Raw genomic sequence first — 19,582 nt, forward strand, 5'->3', positions numbered from 1 at the left:
CTTATGCTGCCATGTATATTTACAGAGGAGGCAAAATCGTCTTTTTAGGATGGGTAGGCGAGATTTTTTTTATTATTAACCATTGGATTCTAGCCTTTTGATGATTGTATTAGCGGTTCTTATTTCTTGGAGTTGTCAGATAGCTGTTGGTCTAGCTAGGTGGAGATAGAGGAAAACCTCGAGTTTCTGGCTGCTACCTGTCCTAGTACCTGCTAACACTTATTTTTCTACACTTTTTCCCCCTAGTCAGGCTTGTACTAAAGCAGAAAAATGAAGTTTTTCTGTGGGACCGGTTGTTCCAGCTCTGTTTTCATCTGAAATACTCTGTGACTATAACCGCTTACAATCTAGCCCCGCCCCCAACTTTTGATTGCTGCCAGAGTGATCTTTCCAAGACACATCTGGTTGTCATTCTCCTTAAAAATCTCTGATATCCCTTGTTGTTTACAGACTATAATCTAAACTTCAGGGGCATTGAAGGCCTTTATCATTTGGTTTATTATCTGAGGCTTTTCAGGCTTTATTTCCCCTTCACTGTTGTATTGCACAATCATGCCAGCACACCATGCACTTGCACTTTTTTGTTCTGTGGCTTAAGCTCTTGACTCTGCCTGGAATGCCTTGCTCACCACTTCCGAACCTGGTAAGGTGGAATTCTTTTAAGACCCTCTTTCTACCTTCTTCCTTCCTCTGCAGAATTGATTTCCATGCCAGATAGTGCACTTCTCAAATGTAAGTAAGGACTGCCTTGTTTATCTTCATACTCATCATTTATTCAACAGATATGTTTTTGAGTGGCTGCTATGCTAGCCTGTTAAACATTGGGGGCACAGTAGTGAACAAGGCAGATCAGGTCCCTCTCAGGGAGCTTACAGTCTAGTAGGCAAGATGGAAATACAAGTAAGTGCATAATTACGAGAGGTACAAAGTGCTGTGAAGGAAATAAATAGAGTGCTCTGTTAAGGAATGAGAAGGCGGAAATGATCAATTAAAATTGGAAGGAGCTGCCATATATGAAACATGGCATTTGTACCCTGGCAGAGGGAACAGTGTGTTCAGAGGCTAATGGGACTGTTGAGCAGGACTGTTTAACAGCAAAGCCTGTTGGAGGAGCTAGAAGGCTGGTGTTGCTGGAGGTAGGGAGTGACCCACAGGCAGAGTGATGAGATGAGGTTGGTGAGTTCAGGTAGGACTTTGTGAGCCAAGGCGAGGAGATCAGATTTTATTTAAAATGCTTTAGGTAGTAATCAAATTTTTAAACAGAAGTGACATGATCCCTCCATAAAGGTCTGGGAAAATGAGCTGAATACCATCAAATTTTATCCACAGAAAAGTGTCCAGTGTCCTGCCTTTTGTGTCCTGCACCGTACACCCCAACTTTGCCAGGTGTCCAGCCCAGTGCCAAGCTTTGGTACATATCTGCTGAACTGGATGGGATTGGATTGGATTAGTCCATTGGGATCATCATGTAGTATCAGCTGCATAGTTTGAATCTGAGATTGTATGATGCCTTCTCCTTTTCAGGATGATTTATTGTACATGATTCTCAACCTTTACTATATATCAGAATTACCTGTGGCACTTTTAAACATATGATGGCTGAGGTGGAGATTTCACTCTAAACCAACTGATCAAAACCTTTAGAACATTAGTTTTCAACCTTGATGTGAATCGAAATCACTTTTGGTGCCTATTCCAGATTCTTTTATGTTGTTCAGCTGCTAGGGCAGTGGAGGGATAGGAATTGAGAAGAGGGAATGGAACCTCGATTCACAAAAAGGGAAGGATTCCTATGTTTACAAAAGTTAGTTTGGTCATCTCCTGAGTTTGGCGGAAAAGGATGAGGATGATGATTCTGTAAAATCTGAAAATCAAATAAAGGCTATTCTGTTTACCATAGACATGCCCTATTCATGGCCTTGTTCAACCCCAGGTGATTTAAGATTCCATTAATTGATTAGCTATTGCCCAAATGAGATCTTTGAATGCCTACTTTCTATAACTTGTGTTTTCTCTTCAGAAAGGAGAGAAATTCATTTTCCTAATCTTAGGTTCATTCTTTTTACAAATTAATTATGTAGCGTAGCATTTACAGGATTGAAGCACTGCTATGCTAGAAATCTGTGTATAGTAAGAAAATTAATTGCTTTTAAACTTCCATGTTTTGGGGTAGCTGATAACTTGTATAGCCACAAATGTTGAATCAGAACTGTTATTTGGACACCCCTTGATAGATGGACTCTCCAGAAGTTGCTTTAATGAAAAAGAGTTTTGGCTGCAGTACTTTTTTCTTAAAGTAGAAAATACTTTTTTCTTTAAGAAAAAAGTAGAAAAAAACAAGCAAAAGTTGTGTGCATTTAGTAGTATATATCTTACAGATCCTGGGAAAAAAAACTCAAACCACTTGTTTATACCTATATAACATTTCTTCCTATATGTAGAAATGATTACTGTCCTAATGATAAATATGGGAAAGCTCATTGATTTGAGATTAATTCTAACAGTATATATGGTTTATAGACTTTCATGTGAAAATTACAATTGTAGAGGTGTCAGGGTTTATTTGTAAACTCAAATAGTTTCTCTACTCACAAGGTAATTATACTACCTAACATGTTAAACAGGTTTTAGAAAATACTGTTTTGTAAAATACTGTAATTATAAGAATAACAAATGAAAAATAAAAACAAAGACATAAAATAAAACTTAATGAATATTTTAATCATTATTTTTCAATTTTTCTGTTTTCTTTTATACTAATCGTGAATCTGGTTACTGCCAGTTGTTGCTATGTCAGTCGAAGACTTAGTCAGCTATCAAGTCATGATCCTCTGTGGAGAAGACATTGCAAAAAATACTGGCTGATATCTGAGTGAGTATGTGGGAAATATGTATTATTGAAATTTAGCTCTTGGCTTTCCTTTCTAACCCTTGTCTCTTTTTCTTGATGGCTCTTCTTATGCCTGCCTGTAGATGTTGGTGTTGTCCAAAGTTCTGTCTTTGACCCACTGCTCTTCTCCCCATCTGATCTCTCCTGCATGCATTGGTCAGTTGATAGTGACTACCTGTGTGCTTCTAATTCCCAAACCTCAGTCTCCCTCCCTGACATTGCCACTGAGCTCTAGACTTGTTTGTACAACCGTCTGCTGGACCTTTCCATTGGCTGTCCTGCATCGATTAACTTCAGTAATTATTCAGTGAATGTTAACAAATTTGACAGAATCAAAGAATAGATGACAGAAGGTGGGAGTTGGGAAAGGCGAAAGAAAAGGTAGGAATACTAATATCTTTTTCTTAGATTGAGGAGAGTCAGGTGTAATGACTCAAGAAGTAGAGATTTAACACATTAAATGCCAGTTTTAATTCATTTCATCTCTTACCAGGAATACTGCAAAACCCTCCTAACTCATCGTTACACCCTTTAAATCCACCCCTCCCAAACCACAACCACAATTCTGCTCTTTAACTCTCCTGTTAAAACCCTTCTGTGGCTTTCCATTCCCTATAGGATGAAGTCCAAGCTCATTAGTATGTTACCTTAAGGCCCTCTGTGGCTGCCTTGTCCTCTGGCCCTTCTGAGTCTTAAATTTACACTTCATTCTTTCTTCCTGATTAGACTATACATTTTCCGAAGTCAAAAAAAATGTGCGAAAGCCAGGTGCAGTGGCGTGCTCCTGTAGGTCCAGCTATTGGGGAGGCTAAGGCAGCAGGAACACTTGAGCCTAGGAGTTTGAGACAAGCCTGGGCAACATAGTGAGACCCCAGCTCAAAAAAAAAAGTACCATATTTTTTTTTTTTTTTTTTTTTTGAGACAGAGTCTCGCTTTGTTGCCCAGGCTAGTGTGAGTGCCGTGGCGTCAGCCTAGCTCACAGCAACCTCAAACTCCTGGGCTCGAGCGATCCTTCTGTCTCAGCCTCCCGAGTAGCTGGGACTACAGGCAGGTGCCACCATGCCCGGCTAATTTTTTATATATATATCAGTTGGCCAATTAGTTTCTTTCTATTTATAGTAAGACGGGGTCTCGCTCTTGCTCAGGCTGGTTTTGAACTCCTGACCTTGAGCAATCCACCTGCCTCAGCCGCCCAGAGAGCTAGGATTACAGGCGTGAGCCACCGCGCCCGGCCAGTACCATATTTTTGAATGTCCTCAGTGGCTAGCTAAGTGGACACTCAGTATATGTTTGGGGAATTATAACAAATAGAAATGTTGAATCATGTAATTACTTTGATGCTTTATGTTTCTCTGGCTAATTCAATGTAGATGTGCTAGATTAATCTTATATCGTTAGATTCTAAGTATTCTCTAAAATAGAACATTATAAAACTGATATATATTTAAGAGTAAGTTGAAATTTAAATTCCACATATTATTCATATTCTATTTTGTTGAGAATTAGAAAACTTAGAAAAAAACAATTCAGAAGTGAGAAAATAAGTGACTCATAATCCCACCATGCCAGCAGTAATTTATTAAAATTTTTGATATGTGTATCACTTATTGCTATCTACTCTTCATTTGTGGCTAAATAAATGAAAAAGAAGGCAAAAGTAGCCACAAATATCCAATAAAGTATGTTGGTAAGTGTCTAAAATAAATGCCAATATAATTTCAAAAGATTTTTAATTTCTGTTTTTAATCTATTTAGGGAAGAGAAAACACAGAAGAATCAGTGTTGGAAATCTCTCTTCATAGACACTTACTCTGATGTAGGAAGATACATTGACCACTATGCTGCTATTAAAAAAGCTTGGGATGATCTCAAGAAATATTTGGAGCCCAGGTGTCCTCGGATGGTTTTATCTCTGAAAGGTACTGGAATGCAGGATCCCCTTTCCTCATTTTTGTTATTATTAGTATAAATATGTTAGTTTAAATAACTTTGAGTCTCTGTCATCTGTATAACTGTGTTAATCCCATCTGTTTATAATTCATCCTTCACATTTGGTCAAGGAAGTAGAATGCCAATATTGCTTTAGTGCTTCCCCTGTTTTTGCTCAGCCTTGGGACCTGCATGATTATTTACTAGAAGGGAAAGCTGAACTCTTTTTATCCTAATATTTATTTTATATAAAGTAACTTGTTTACTACTTTATAGATTAATATTATTATATCATTAGATCTGTATATAAAGAATATTAAATATTCTTTAATATTTGGAAAGAACCTGGGTCTTTAAGAGACAAGAGTGTCATAATAGAGTAAGAAAAACTCTTATCCTTATTTTGACATTTACAGACTAGTGAAACTAAGATTTGAACTGATGTCTGTTTGGCCCCAGGATCTGTGCTCTTTCTACTACACTATTATTGTATACCTTTGGCAAGAAATATTAACAAGCTATTTTCATTAATTTGATTTGTTGATTAATTCCCCATGAAAATGCACAGATTACAGATATATTGCTACTTATCTGTTTTACCCTCCAAATTTTTTCAGATTTCTCCACTGAAAGGCATTGTATACATGTTTTGATTTTGCTAAGCTAAAATTATAATCAATTCTTCTCAAATGTTTTCCTTCTAGTATCACTAAGGACTCTTTTGAAATAGCATTCCTTTTGCATTTCACATTTCCACTGTCATTTTCCTTGCAAGTATTACTTTCATACAAATCGTGATTATATGACTGTGTGCTTAAAACTGAATTGTAGAAGGTGGAGGAAAGAATAATTTGGCAGAGAGAGTAAAGTAGAACTTTGAAGGAAAGTATCCTTGATTAATATTTTTAATAGCTTGCTTATTTATTTATTTATTTAGACAGAGTCTCGCTTTGTTGCCCAGGCTAGAGTGAGTGCCATGGCGTCAGCCTGGCTCACAGCAACCTCAAACTCCTGGGCTCGAGCAATCCTACTGCCTCAGCCTCCCGAGTAGCTAGGATTACAGGCATGCGCCACCATGCCCGGCTAACTTTTTCTATATATATTAGTTAGCCAATTAATTTCTTTCTATTTATAGTAGAGACGGGGTCTTGCTCTTGCTCAGGCTGGTTTCGAACTCCTGACCTCGAGCAGTCTGCCTGCCTTGGCCTCCTGGAGTGCTAGGATTACAGGTGTGAGCCACCGCACCCGGCCTTAATAGCTTATTTTCTTAGAGGAAAAGAAAATTATTTACCTGGTATGTGGGGTTAAGTATTTCAAGAGGTAAGTAATTCTGAAAATAGGTATTTGGTGGTGATAAGTAAACTGGGGAAGGGCTTACAATAGCTATTATTTATTAAACACAAAGCTAGGCCCTAAGCTAAGTATTTTGTGCATATTACTCCATTTAATTTGCAAAAATCTTGGGATAAGTAATTACTATTCTTATTTTATAGGTGAGCTACCTAAGGTATAAAACACTGAGTAAGTTGTTTACCATCACAAAGCAAAAAACAAATCCAGGATTTGAATGTAGGACAGACTCTAGAGCTATGGTCTTAACATTGATTGAAGGGAGAACAGACCTATCTTATTTTGTTTAGAATATTTTAGGCCTCTTTAAGAGCTACTCCAAATATTAGGACATTTGGAATATGAAAATGTAGATATGGTTCTCCTCTTAGACACAGAGCTACCAAGAAGGGAAGAAAGTAAAGATACCTAACAGCTTCTCTCTGCAACCTCCCCTTTTTAAATTCTCATTCAATTTGGTATTTCAAGGCTGACTACTTACTATTCTGTGCCTAGCGGTTGGCAGTGAGGTTGTCAGAGAATTCTTTGATAGCTCCTGTTTTGTTCCCAGGTACCAGTTCTCTGGGACTTTGTTATGAGTTGGAGTAGGATAGAGACTCTTTGATATCTACGATGCTGGGGATTCTAAGAACTCTGGGTTTGTGAATTTTAGAACTGAGTCAGGAACGTAGCTGCTCACCTCAGGTGCCACAATTCCTGATTCAATTTCAAGAATACAGAGGTAGCAAATAAAAAGGAAAATCAGAAAGCAAATAGGCATTGGTCTTGGGAAAATTTTTATGGAATATCTTGAAATTATGGCATATTAATGTTCTTATTACATATCTTCAAATTTCATATTTACCTTAAGTGTTGGTTTAGAATTTTAGAGCTAGAAGGGACCTTAGAGATCTTTTAGACCAGGAGTTGGCAAACTTTTTTTTTTAAAGGACCAGATAGTAAATATTTTATGCTTTGTGGGATACATGGTCTCTATCACAACTGTTCAACTCAACTGTTGTTGTAAGAAGCAGCCATAGGTAATACATAAACACATAGATGTGGTTGTGTTCCAATAATACATTATTTACAGAAACAGGCAGTAGGACAAGCTGTGGGCTGTAATTTGACCATCCCTGATTTATGCTAGTGCCCTCGTTTTACAGGTGAAGAAATATACCCAGAGAGTTTAGGTGACTCATGCAAGGTCTCAAAACTAGTAACAGAGGTAAAACTCTATAATCTAGCCTTCTTGGCTCCTAGTAAATTTTCACTTCTTCTTCATATGAAGTTTTAGGTAATCCTCATTATAATTCTCTGGGCGGAGGTATTTTCCCCCTTTTGCAGGTGAGGAAACAGGATTAAAGAGGTGAAATAACTTGCCAGAGATCACACAGTCAGTAACTGGTAGAGCCAAGATTTGAACCCTGGTCTGTCTGGCACCCAAATTCTATCATAGTAGGGATGTCTCTTTCAACCTTGATTTTACTGTATTGTAAACATATATTTCCTTATATTTTTGTTTTTGCCATGTTTGTTTGTTGTTTTGGTTTGGGTTTTACATTTTTCTGGCTAGCTGCTTTCTCTTTCTTCAAGAAATTTTTGGTTTCTTAATATTGTATGTTAAATGTCTAATGTATAGCATATACCATACAAATATTAGTTTCTTTCCTCATCCAATAGTTCAGGTACCTATTCAGTTTGATTCTTTTGTACTAAACTTTCTCTTTTTTAAAATTAACTGTATATTTTGGAGTAATTTGAGATTTACAGGAAAGTTGCAAAGATAGTTCAGAGAGTTCTGTATACCCCTTCACCCAGGTTCAGTTACCCATAATATATCCCACCATGGGACATTTATCAAACCATACATCTTCATTGGTCCATTACTATTAACTAAACTTCATTTGGATTTCACCAGATTTTCCATTAATGTCCATTTTCTGTTCCAAGATACAGTCTAGGATACTACTTTGTACTTAGTTGTCACGTCTCCATAGTGCACTCTGGGCTGTGGCACTTTCTCTATCTTTCGTTGTCTTTTATGACCTTGACAGTTTTGACAAAGTACTCCTCAGGTATTTTGTACAAAGTCCCTCAAATTCTCTTTGTCTTAGTGTTTTATTCATGGTTAGACTAGGGCTGGAGTTATGGTTTTTTAGAAAGATTATTGCAGAGGTGAAATGCCCCTTTTATCACATTATATCTGAGGGTACATGATATCACTAATGATGGTAACTAACATACAGAAATGTGCAATGATCACAAAGTGAACATGCTCATCAAAATACCCTCCAGATCAAGAAGTAGGATATTACCTGTACCTAGAAGTTTTCCCCTCATATTCCTTTCTTCCTTGCACAGGGGCAGCTATCCTGATTGTTAGTGCTATCGAGTAGTTTTCTCTTTTTTGAACTTTATGTAAATTGCATGATTAAGTATGTATTTCATATGAATTATTTCTATTTTGTTTGTGAGATTCAACTATGTTGTATATAACAGTAGTGTGTTCATTTTTGATGCCATATATTATATTCCATTATATGAGTAGATTACAAGTATACATTCATTCTACTGTTTATAATAGATATCTGGGTTATTTCTAATTCTGGCTATTATAAATAATGCTATACATTTTTATGTACATTTTTCATATACACATATTTCACATACACATATACATATATTTCTATCAGGTAAATACCTAGTGTTGGGTTTGCTGGGTTATAGAGTGTGCTTAATTCAACTTCAAAAGATGCTGTCAGTTTTCTAAAGTAGTTCTACCAGTTTACATTTCTACCAGCACTTTTATATTGTCATTCTTTTTACTTTAGCTTTTTTGCTGGGTATGTAGTGGTGGTTTTAATTTGCATTTCTCTGAGAATATACAATAATGACAGTTGTATTTCTAATTTTCCAGTCCATATATACGTTTAATTCTTTTTCTTGCTTTTTTACACTGGCTAGGGCCTTCATTACAGTGTTGGGAAGAAGTGATGATGGTGGGCATCCTTATCTTTCTGATTGCAAAGACAAAACTTTAACATTTCACCCATAAATAGAATATTTACTGTAGGTTTTTTGTAGATATTCTTTATCAGATTGAAGAAAGTCCATTCCTATCCTACTTTGGGAAGTGGGGTTTTTTGTGTTTTAAATGGATAATTGAATTTCTATCAAATGCCTTCTCTGCCTTATGATTCCAATATGATTTTTCTTCTTCATTCTGTTAATTCAATGAATTACATTGATGGATTTTCTGAATATTAAACTAACTTTGTATTCCTGGAATAAACTTACTTTAGTTGTAGTATATTATCCTTTTTATATGTATTGGATTTGATTTGCTAGTAGTTTGTTTTTGTTTTTTTTGAGACAGTCTCATTCTGTTGCCCAGCTAGAGTGCTGTGGCGTCAGCCTAGTTCACAGCAACCTCAAACGCCTGGGCTCCAGCAATCCTCCTGCCTCAGCCTCCCAAGTAGCTAGGACAACAGACATGTGCCACCATGCCCGGCTAATTTTTTCTATATATATTTTTTAGTTGGCCAATTAATTTCTTTCTATTTTTAGTAGAGATGGGGTCTTACTCTTGCTCAGACTGGTTTTGAACTCCTGACCTTGAGTTATCCTCCTGCCTTGGCCTCCAGGAGAGCTAGGATTACAGGCATGAACCACCACCGATTTGCTAGTATTTTATTGGATTTTTACATCTATCTTCATTAGAGAGTTTGGCCTGTAATTTTCCTTACTTGCAATGTTCTTGTGAGGTGTTGGTATCAAGATTATGCTGGCCTTGTAAAACGAGTGGGAAAATGTTGCCTCTCTTTCCTTTCCCTGGAAGAGTTTCTGTAAGCTTGATCTTATTTTTTGCTTAAATGATTAGTAGAATGCAAAGCTATTCAATGCTGGAGGTTTCATTGTAGGAAAACTTTTAAATTAAAGACTCAATTTCTTTATTACATATAGGACTCTTCAGATTTTCTATTTATTCCTGTATCAGTTTTGATAAGTTGTTTTTCTAGGAAATTGTCCTCTTAATTTCCATTTTCAAATGTATTGACATAAAGTTTTTCATAATATCCTCTTTTTAATGCTTGTTGGATCTGTAGTGATATCACCTTTTCCATTTCTGATATTAGTTATTTATACTTTTTCTCTGTTTTTCTTGATCAGTCTTGCTAGGTAAGGACTAATTAATTTATGAATCTTTTCAAAGAACTGTCTTTTGCCTTTGTCAATTCTCTATTGTGTGTTTGTTTTTATTTCATTAATTTCTTTGATACCTTCCCTTTGAATTTACTGTGATTTTTTTTTTTCCTGACTTCAGATGATTGGTTAGATCATGGATTTTCAGGCTATCTTGTTTTTCCAAATGAATTTAGGGCCATAAATTTCTCTGTAAGCATATTAATTTGTCCCATAAGTTTTATATGTTATATCTTTATTACCATGCAGTTCAAAGTATTTTCTGATTTCTTTTGATTTCTTCTTTAACTCATGACTTATACAGAAATGTATTGCTTAATTTTTAAACGTTTGGGGATGTTTTAGTAATCGTTTTAATATAATTTATATTTTTCCCTGTGATGAGAAAATATGCCTTATATGAGTTCAGTTATTTAAAATTTCTTGGGACAGGCCAGGCTCAGTGGCTCACACCTATAATCTTAGCACTTTGGGAGGCCAAGGCAGGAGGATTGCTTGAGGTCAGGAGCTCCAGACCAGCCTGAGCAAGAGAGAGACTATGTCTCTAAAAAAGAAAAAAAAATTCAAAAAAACTGAGTGCAAAGGATCCTCCTGCCTCAGCCTCGCTGAGTGCTAGGATTACAGTCATGAGCCATCGTGCCCACCCCACATTAAAACTCTTGAGCAACATTGGTTTAAAGTACTTCTAGAGGGTTTTTGCTTTTTTACATAAAATGGTGTGGATATATTAGATATAGAAAAATGAGATATACCTTAAGGTTTGTGTTTTAATGTGAAAAAATTATTGTGACTCTCATTGGTACCTACCTTTTCATATTTTACCAAGTACCAGTGTTTTCCCTATTGAGGGGAAACTAAGGTATTTGCTTGCTCAGTGCATCAAATGAATTTTCAATTGATTTCCCTATGTTTGAGCAATATATTTTAGACAGAATTCACCTGCTCTACACTTGTTTCATTGGTTAGCAGATAGATTGTATTTCTTCTTAGATTTAAGGCTTTATTTCTTCACAGTTTGCTTTTTTTGTGTATTTGCAGAGGGTGCTCGAGAGGAAGACCTAGATGCTGTGGAAGCTCAGATCGGTTGCAAGCTTCCTGATGATTATCGATGTTCATATCGTATCCACAATGGGCAGAAGTTAGTGGTTCCTGGGTAAGGTTTTCAATGTTTCGGTGAGACAGGGTCTTGCTTTGTTGCCCAGACTAGAGTGCAGTGGTCTCATCATAGCTCACTGCAACCTCAAACTCTTAGGCTCAAGCGATATTCTTGCCTAAGCCTCCCTAGTAGCTGGAACTACAGGTGCATGCCACCATGCCTGCTAGTTTTTCTGTTTTTTGTAGAGATGGAATCTCACTATGTTGCTCAGGCTGGTCTCAAACTCCTGACCACAAGCGATCCTCCCACCTTGGCTTCCCAGACTGCTAACATTATAGGCATGAACCACCATGCCCTGTCTCTTTTGGTTATTTTTAATGATGCAAGTTATTTTCTAGAATGAAAGTAAATAAATTGTATTTGTAGTTGCCCCTCACAACTTAAAGAAGTATAGGAATTCCCTTTTTCTCTTTATAGTAATACGTAAGACAAAATATAGAGCTTGAATTAAATTTTGCCAAAACAAATATGTCTCATAAAAACATCATTTCTACCAACACATCCTTACAGTTAAAATGAAGTCTGATTGGGGCTGGGGATTATGGAACATAGGGTAGTGGCATGTGTAAGTATATTTTAACTAAACTGTTAAAACTCTGGAAGTATTTATCCTGTTGTAGCCAGGTAAATTATTTTGGGAGCTTGGTGCAAATTCTGTCTACTATACATGTAAAAAGCAATAATTTATTCAGAACTACATATACGAAAGAAATTAGAGTTTTCTTATATTCAAGCATAGCCTATAATTGAATGTTCTATTTAAAAATTACTTCTAAAAGATGAAGTATCCATTGTGCAACTTTTTGGTAAAAGCAGACCATGCAGCAGCCATCAAAATCCACTTAAAGTTTTAGAAGCTGTCTGCTTTGAATAAGTTTACTTCTTTTGTACTTTTATGCAGTTCTGCTATTTCAGAGATGTTGTGCTTGTGAAATGTTAGGGAGAACTTTGCATCATTCTTACTGGATTTTGGTGTTCCTTTGTGTGTGAAGTGTCATGTGAGGCTCTGTTACAATTTCAGATCAGGGTTGAGGGAGTACAGGGAATCCCAGAGGTGATCATATTGTGATTACAAGGTTGTATTCAGAAATCAAATATTGGGGCATGGGTCAGAAATAGAAGTTAGTTAGGACTAGATAAGGCTAAGTTATTGGCTGTTTCTTCCTAGTCTGTTTTTCTATTGAACTGAAACTTGACAAAGTTGAAAAATTATCATATTTCAAGAGCAAACAGAGAATGTTGTTAAAAGAGTTGCCCAGAACTGACACGACAGACAGGTCATGAATTTCAACTCAGCAATTTTTATCTATACGTGGTCCAAGCATTGAAACTTAAGATAGGAATCTCATCAAGGACCACCAGGCAGGTAGTCCTTGATACCTGTACTGCCATCATGTATACGTAATGAGATTACTTTATACCTCATGCATTCCAAGTTTGTGAAATTTGGACAAGACTTAGGCTGATTTACATTTATATTGTCTGGTTGCATAGGGTAAGCTAAAGGTTGTATCAAGATAAAGGTTCAGAGAATTTGCCCTTTTAAATGTTAAATTAGCTGTACACACATGAGTAGCAAGACACTAGCAAATTGATATATCAGGCAAGGTAGATTCTTGAAAAAAATAAAACTGTATTTCTTTTTTAAAGGCTGACATTTAGCCACTTTAGACATTTATTTTTAATTTAAATCAGAATCTTCTTTCCAGCCAAAAGATTTTGAATTTAATATGTAGAAATTGTATGTCTTGGGTAGTCCCAGTTTAGAATTGTTGTGTTAATCAGTACTTATACAGTTGTCAATGTGAAATTATTATTCATTGAAAAGATGAAGCACAGCTGTTTGTTTGGCACTGCAATTTATTACATTTCTGAGTCTGTATTCTCCTCAGGTTGTTGGGAAGTATGGCACTATCTAATCACTATCGTTCTGAAGATTTGTTAGACGTCGATACAGCTGCCGGAGGATTCCAGCAGAGACAGGGACTGAAATACTGTCTCCCTTTAACTTTTTGCATACATACTGGTTTGAGTCAGTACATAGCAGTGGAAGCTGCAGAGGGTCGAAATAAAAATGAAGTTTTCTACCAATGTCCAGTAAGTAGGAAGTGTTTTTAAATGTGACTTTAAGATGCATTCTGATGATTGTATAAATGTGGGCATTAGGCATTGTCAGCGTTGTAGAATGGGTATAGAACTTTATGTATTTTAATTATAAACCTAACTAGAGTGCCAATATTTTGACATAATGGCATGGAATGCCAAAGGAAAATGTTACTGTTGGGCAAACAGTGCAAACTAGTGTGTACCCACAGAGGGAGAGCTGTGATTTGTGTTAAGGTATTTTAAGTTTAAGGAATACTAATGAGAAGGTTTTTTTGAAGTATTTAATTGTAATATATGTTACTAACTTTCCAAAAATTTAGCTTTTGAACATCCTTTGATTCAAGCTCTGAGTATAACAGAAACTTTGTAAACTCTCTTCAGTAGATATTTGACTTGTCAAAAAAGTGTGGTTCCTTTTTAGGAGAGTTTTATGATTTTAATGTAACCATAGAAAATGTCATGGTTATTGTTTTCATTTTTATTTCTTTAGTTTCAGTAATTCATTAGTTATATAGCCTCACTTTCATTTTTGCCTAGATGTGAAGTTTTTACTTAAAAGAAGAATTTAAAATGTAATAGAAAATGCTTTTTACAGTTATCTGAGACCTGTGACTCCATACAATATTTTAAATATTTAAAGAGCTTTCATAGCTTTTAAGTTTTTCAAGCATTTTCATGTGTTTTATCTCATTTTTGACTTGACATCTCTCTATGGTTGGTAGGATGGTGGCTTAGGCTTTCCATTGACCGAGAGGAGTGACTAACATAGAATTGTTCAGGTCTCTTGACTCTGAATCCAAAACCTTCTCTACTAGGATAACAAGCCATATGTCTTCTTATCTCAGCTTTCTCTTAATAATTGTTTTCTTGAAAGATAATTTCCTAGTTCGTTGTAGCAGTAATAGCACTACATAAGTGTTTAACTTTTTGAGACGTTCCTGACACTCTTCTAAGGACTTTATAGAAAGAGCGTTAAACATAGAAATCATAAGAGCAGGAACTGAAAAGTGTGAGGAATATCTGAGCGTTGGTTGGAACACTTAAGTTTTGTTTGTTTTTATCTGTTTTGCCTTGTCTCCAGAGAAAGATACAGATAATGAACAATGAGAAATTAAGTAAAATGTATTTTCACCAATCGTATTCTTTTTCTTACCTAGGACCAAATGGCTCGGAATCCAGCTGCTATTGACATGTTTATTATAGGTAGGAGAAGAAAAAGTTTGTCTTTTCCCTTTTCCTCCTGGTTTAACAAATTAAGTTGTTTAAAACTTTTTCAGTTACTTGAGCATCTGGCAGTTTTATACTTATATTTCTTAAAGTTTGGTGGTTTATAAGTACTACATCTAGGTGATCATTAGAACAGCTCTTGTACATTGTTTGATTTTTTTCTATTTGGAAAAAGCCGATCCTATACATTCTTTGCTCTTAGGACTCTTCTATGGAATAGTGAAAGGCAAAGACTTGCTGTGAATATGTATAGTTCCCTTAACAAGCCACATGCATTTTCCACTGATCACATGAATATAATTGGAGAATAGATATATAAAGCAACTTTATACTTTTTTTTTCTTTTTTTTTGGTTTGAGACAGAGTCTCACTCTGTTGCCCCAGCTAGAGTGCCGTGGCGTCAGCCTAGTTCACAGCAACTTCAAACTCCTGGGCTCAAGCAATCCTTCTGCCTCAGCCTCCAGAGTAGCTGGGACTACAGGCATTCGCCACCATGCCCGGCTAATTTTTTATATATATTTTTAGTTGTGCAGCTAATTTCTTTCTATATTTTTAGTAGAGACTGGGTCTCGCTCTTGCTCAGGATGGTCTCAAACTCCTGAGCTCAAAGGATCCTCCTGCCTCAGCCTCCTAGAGTGCTAGGATTATAAGTATGAACCACCACACCCAGCCACAACTTTATACTTTTTCTGTGCTGATGCTATAGTTAAGATATTAATAAGTCATATTAGAGACCTCAGAAGCAGCAGTCTCCAGAGACTGGTGTAAACTCTGTGCCTCAAACTCCTTGATACAACTAGTTTTTCTTGGCTTTAAATATTTCTTACAGGTTTTTGAGAACCCTTCAATTTGTGTGTGAGTGCTGCCCACCCCTTTGCTATTCATCCAATCTTGTCTTGCTTAGATTTTGCTCACCTAAGAGACACTTCCTGACTATCCATTCTGCTTTTTAAAGGCAGTGCTGACACGTATTAAACATCCCCATATATTAATAGCAAGGGTCCTTGTAGGCTAAGGCATCTGTATGCAATTATATCTTCTAGTTGGAAATTGGAACAATGTTGTCAGTCTCCATTTGTTCCGTACTCTGACACATTCCAGGTTTGTGGTGTACTTTACAATATCCAGAAGATCTCATCCCTACCTAGTAAGTTATAAAAATTTAGGCCCTGGCATTCAGCTCACTCTGACTCATGTGGTCTCTGGTTTCTAAGTTAAGCACCGTCTGGAGGTTATGCCTGTGCTTGTTGCCCTCATTGGCATTTTTGCATGGCACACACTGTAAGAGATGATTGTCGTGGCTCTAGTCCAGCAGTGCTACTCAATTTATAAACTAAAGGCTATCCAAGCACCCAGGTAAGCTGCTAGCTAGACCCTGTGGGTTTCTCACTCTTAGTTTGGTGCTCTTCTGACATGGTATGGAAAGCACCACCATTACAGCAGAGTACTAAAGTCTAGTAAAACTATTCTAGTAGCTAGGATTTCTCCTAGGATAGGAGAACAAAGCAAAAGCTTTGAAATACACTGAGAAGAGATGGGGTGGGAAATTAATGATGGGCAGAAAAATGAGAAAGCGGCTTCCTTTAACGTACCTTGACAAAACTTCAGTACTATCAGAAATTCTAAAACATGGGCTTATTTTAAAAGGTAAAGTACCATGCAATATATAAATTGCATCTTGATTCAACTAAGTTTTACTTTTGTAGAATTTTTGTAATATACAAGATGGCATCTCCTGGTGTTCAGTGCACTGTTAATAGGTATTTAAATGGCTCATGCCTGTAATCCTAGCACTTTGGGAGGCTTAGGCGGGAGGATTGCTTGAGGCCAGGAGTTCAGGAACAGCCTAAGCAAAAGTGAAATCCCCATCTCTACAAAAGATAGAAAAATTAGCCAGGGATGGTGGTACATGCCTGTAGTCCCAGCTTGGCAGGAGGATTGCTTGAGCCTAGGAGTTTGAGGCTGCAGTGAGTTGTGATGAGGCCACTGCACTCTAGCCTGGGCAACAAAGTGAGATCCTATCTCAAAAAAAAAAAAATTAAGAAAACTGGAATCTGTGTTCAGTAAGTTTAGTAGTGAATGCTGCCTATTCTTTCCTCATCTTAAAGAACATACTCTGGTATGTTGTATAATAAATTAAGGTACATTAAAATATACCAGAGAGACAAAAATGGTGGAGTAAAGTTGACCTCCTGGATTCCTGCTCCCAGAGAAAGAGGCATAGATCTCGGTCTGCTATACATGAGTGGATCATTCTCCTGCAAGAACAGTGTTGTGAATTGGCAGAGAATCAGAGTGGGACACACAAAACAGGGAAAAAAGGTGAACGGGAGATAGGATTGCAAAATCTGGAGAGTACGAGACAAACAATAGAGAATAGAGCATGGGACAGCTACGCCTGCCTGGCCAGTGAGTGCAGTGGGATCAGACCCACAGGAAAACGTCCTGCTTCCCCACTGACCTCCACACCCACTCAGAGAGGGACCTGCATGAAGTCAGTGCAAAATCAAGGCAGGAGATATGGGGCTTTGTGGAGAAAATGATAACAGGAAGCATCTTGAAACCCTCCAGAGCTCTGTGCCAGGACTTCACTGGGCAGGGGAGGGACTGGTCTGAGCTACTGCTGGAGGGAGTTAGGAGACAGGTAACTTGCCTCTGGCAGTCAGCAGGACCAGAACAATGGAGGTGAACACAAAGTAAGGGACTCTAATCTGGAAACCACTGCAGGTGAATAGGCCCACTCAGGGAAGGTCAGAAAGAGCAAGATCTCCTGCTGGACATGCATGAGATTGCGGGAGGGTGACATAAAAGAGACAACAGGGCATCCTAATGACTCAGCTCCCCAATCCGGCATCTGCCAACTCCTGAATAGTCGCCCCCAGTGCAAGTACTCTGTGGGCTGGTGGTCATCATTTTCGGGGTCCACATCCCAGACACTGTGGTGTGCTGTGGTATCGGGCAGCTCCCTTCCCTCAGCCTGGGGACTCTTGCAACAATCCTGCCCTTATTGACCTATGGTCAACTAGTCAGGCCTGTTTTTATGGGTGAATTCTGAATACTTCCCCAGTCATGGATGCTAACACCTGTGGGACTTATAGGCACTGGGGCGCTGGGCAGACTGGGGCACCACCCCCTCCCCCTAGGCAGCAACTTTTGAGCCGAACACGGTAGACTCCACCTCTGGAGGGAGGGAGAGGCAAGAAAAGCCACTTTCCCTCTGCAACTAGCAGAGTTCTGTGGGGCTTTGGGACAGATCAATAGTTGACAGCCCAGTGACTTTGCTCATTGACTGGTTTAAGTCATCCAGTAGGATCATAACTCTGGGGCTGGATTTCTGCATCTGATGGGTTTCCAACAGTGGGTTCCATGGTCAGGGAACAAAAATCCTGGCAAGAGGCCACAATAGGCTCCCCAAGTAACCCCTCCCATCAGGAGCAACCTCCCAACTATGGTAGAAGAACCCTGAACAACATATTAGCGGCTCCCCCTAGCAGCAGATCAACCATAGAAGCACACACATCCAGGCTGTTAGGTAGCAGCTGTGATCTGATCTGCCATGCTCCTAAACAGCATCTACTGGAACAGAGCCTAAACAGGGCGTGTTACTTTCCAAACAAAAACTGAAAGGTAGAAAGAAATGGCTGATCCAGATGGGAAAGACTCAATGAGAGAACTCTGGAAGTATGAAGAATCAAACGGAAAGCACACCCCCAAAGAGGAGCACCAGCTCTCTAGCAATGGACATCAACCAAATTCAGAACACTAAAATGACAGAAGAATTTCAAACATGGATTGTAAGAAAACTCAGTGATATGCAAGAAAAAATGGATAACCAACACAAACTACAAAATAATTCAGGACTTGGAAGAAAAATTCACCAAAGAAATTGAAATATTAAAGAAAAATAAAGCTGAACTGGAAATGAAGAATTTATTCAAGGAACTACAAAGCACAGTGGAAAGCCTCAAGAACAGGGTAGATAAAACAGAAGAAAGAATCTCAGGGGTTGAAGATAACACCTAATTAAATAAGTCAGTTACAGAGATAGAGCAGAGAAATAAGAGAAAAGAGCAAAGACCACAAGAAATGTGGGATTATGTAAAAAAGCCTAATGTGAGAGATGTGGGCATCCCTGAGGGTGAAGAAGAAAATTCACAAGGGTTGGATAAGCCGTTTGAAGATATAATAGAGGAAAATTTCCCAGGCCTCGCTAAAAATCTAGATATCCAGGCACAAGAAGCTCAAAGGACTCTTGGGAGATTCATTACAAACAGAAAGATACCATGACATACAGTCATCAGACCAAAATATCCACTAAAGAGGCCCTTCTATGAGCTGTAAGGTGAAAGAAACAAGTAACACTCAAAGGAAAGCCCATCCGAATAATGCCAGACTTCTCAACTGAAACCTTACAAGCAAAAAGAGACTGGGGCCCCATTCTCACTCTTCTGAAACAGAATAATGCCCAGCCTAGAATCTTGTACCCTGAAAAACTAAGTTTTGTATATGAAGTAGAAATAAAGACATTCTCAGATAAGCAAAGACTGAGGGAATTCACCAAGACAAGACCAGCCCTCCAAGAAGTACTCAAAACAGTGCTACATACAGATCAGCACAATAAACATTCACAAATGTAAAATCACTCCAAAGCTAAAGATCAAAGGCCTGATACCACAATGGCTCAAGAGAGAAAACAAAGCAACAAAGTTCAACCCAACAGGATGAACAGAAATTTGTCC

The 19,582-nt window shown here is 37.7% G+C and overlaps 1 protein-coding gene across 3 annotated transcripts in view; it reads left to right on the plus strand.

Annotated features, from left to right (window-relative positions):
* Nucleotides 1-19,582, plus strand: part of FBXO3 (F-box protein 3) — a 35,717-nt gene that overhangs the window by 982 nt on the left and 15,153 nt on the right. For all 3 annotated transcript variants that reach the window (XM_012739883.2, XM_020286523.2, XM_076002041.1), the window contains exons 2-6: nucleotides 2,783-2,872; nucleotides 4,646-4,809; nucleotides 11,393-11,507; nucleotides 13,403-13,607; nucleotides 14,774-14,819. In XM_012739883.2, coding sequence (XP_012595337.1) covers nucleotides 2,783-2,872; nucleotides 4,646-4,809; nucleotides 11,393-11,507; nucleotides 13,403-13,607; nucleotides 14,774-14,819 — 620 coding nt within the window. The remainder of the gene's footprint in view (nucleotides 1-2,782; nucleotides 2,873-4,645; nucleotides 4,810-11,392; nucleotides 11,508-13,402; nucleotides 13,608-14,773; nucleotides 14,820-19,582) is intronic.

Source organism: Microcebus murinus, chromosome 4 (assembly GCF_040939455.1).
Source record: "Microcebus murinus isolate Inina chromosome 4, M.murinus_Inina_mat1.0, whole genome shotgun sequence".
NCBI lineage: Eukaryota > Metazoa > Chordata > Mammalia > Primates > Cheirogaleidae > Microcebus > Microcebus murinus.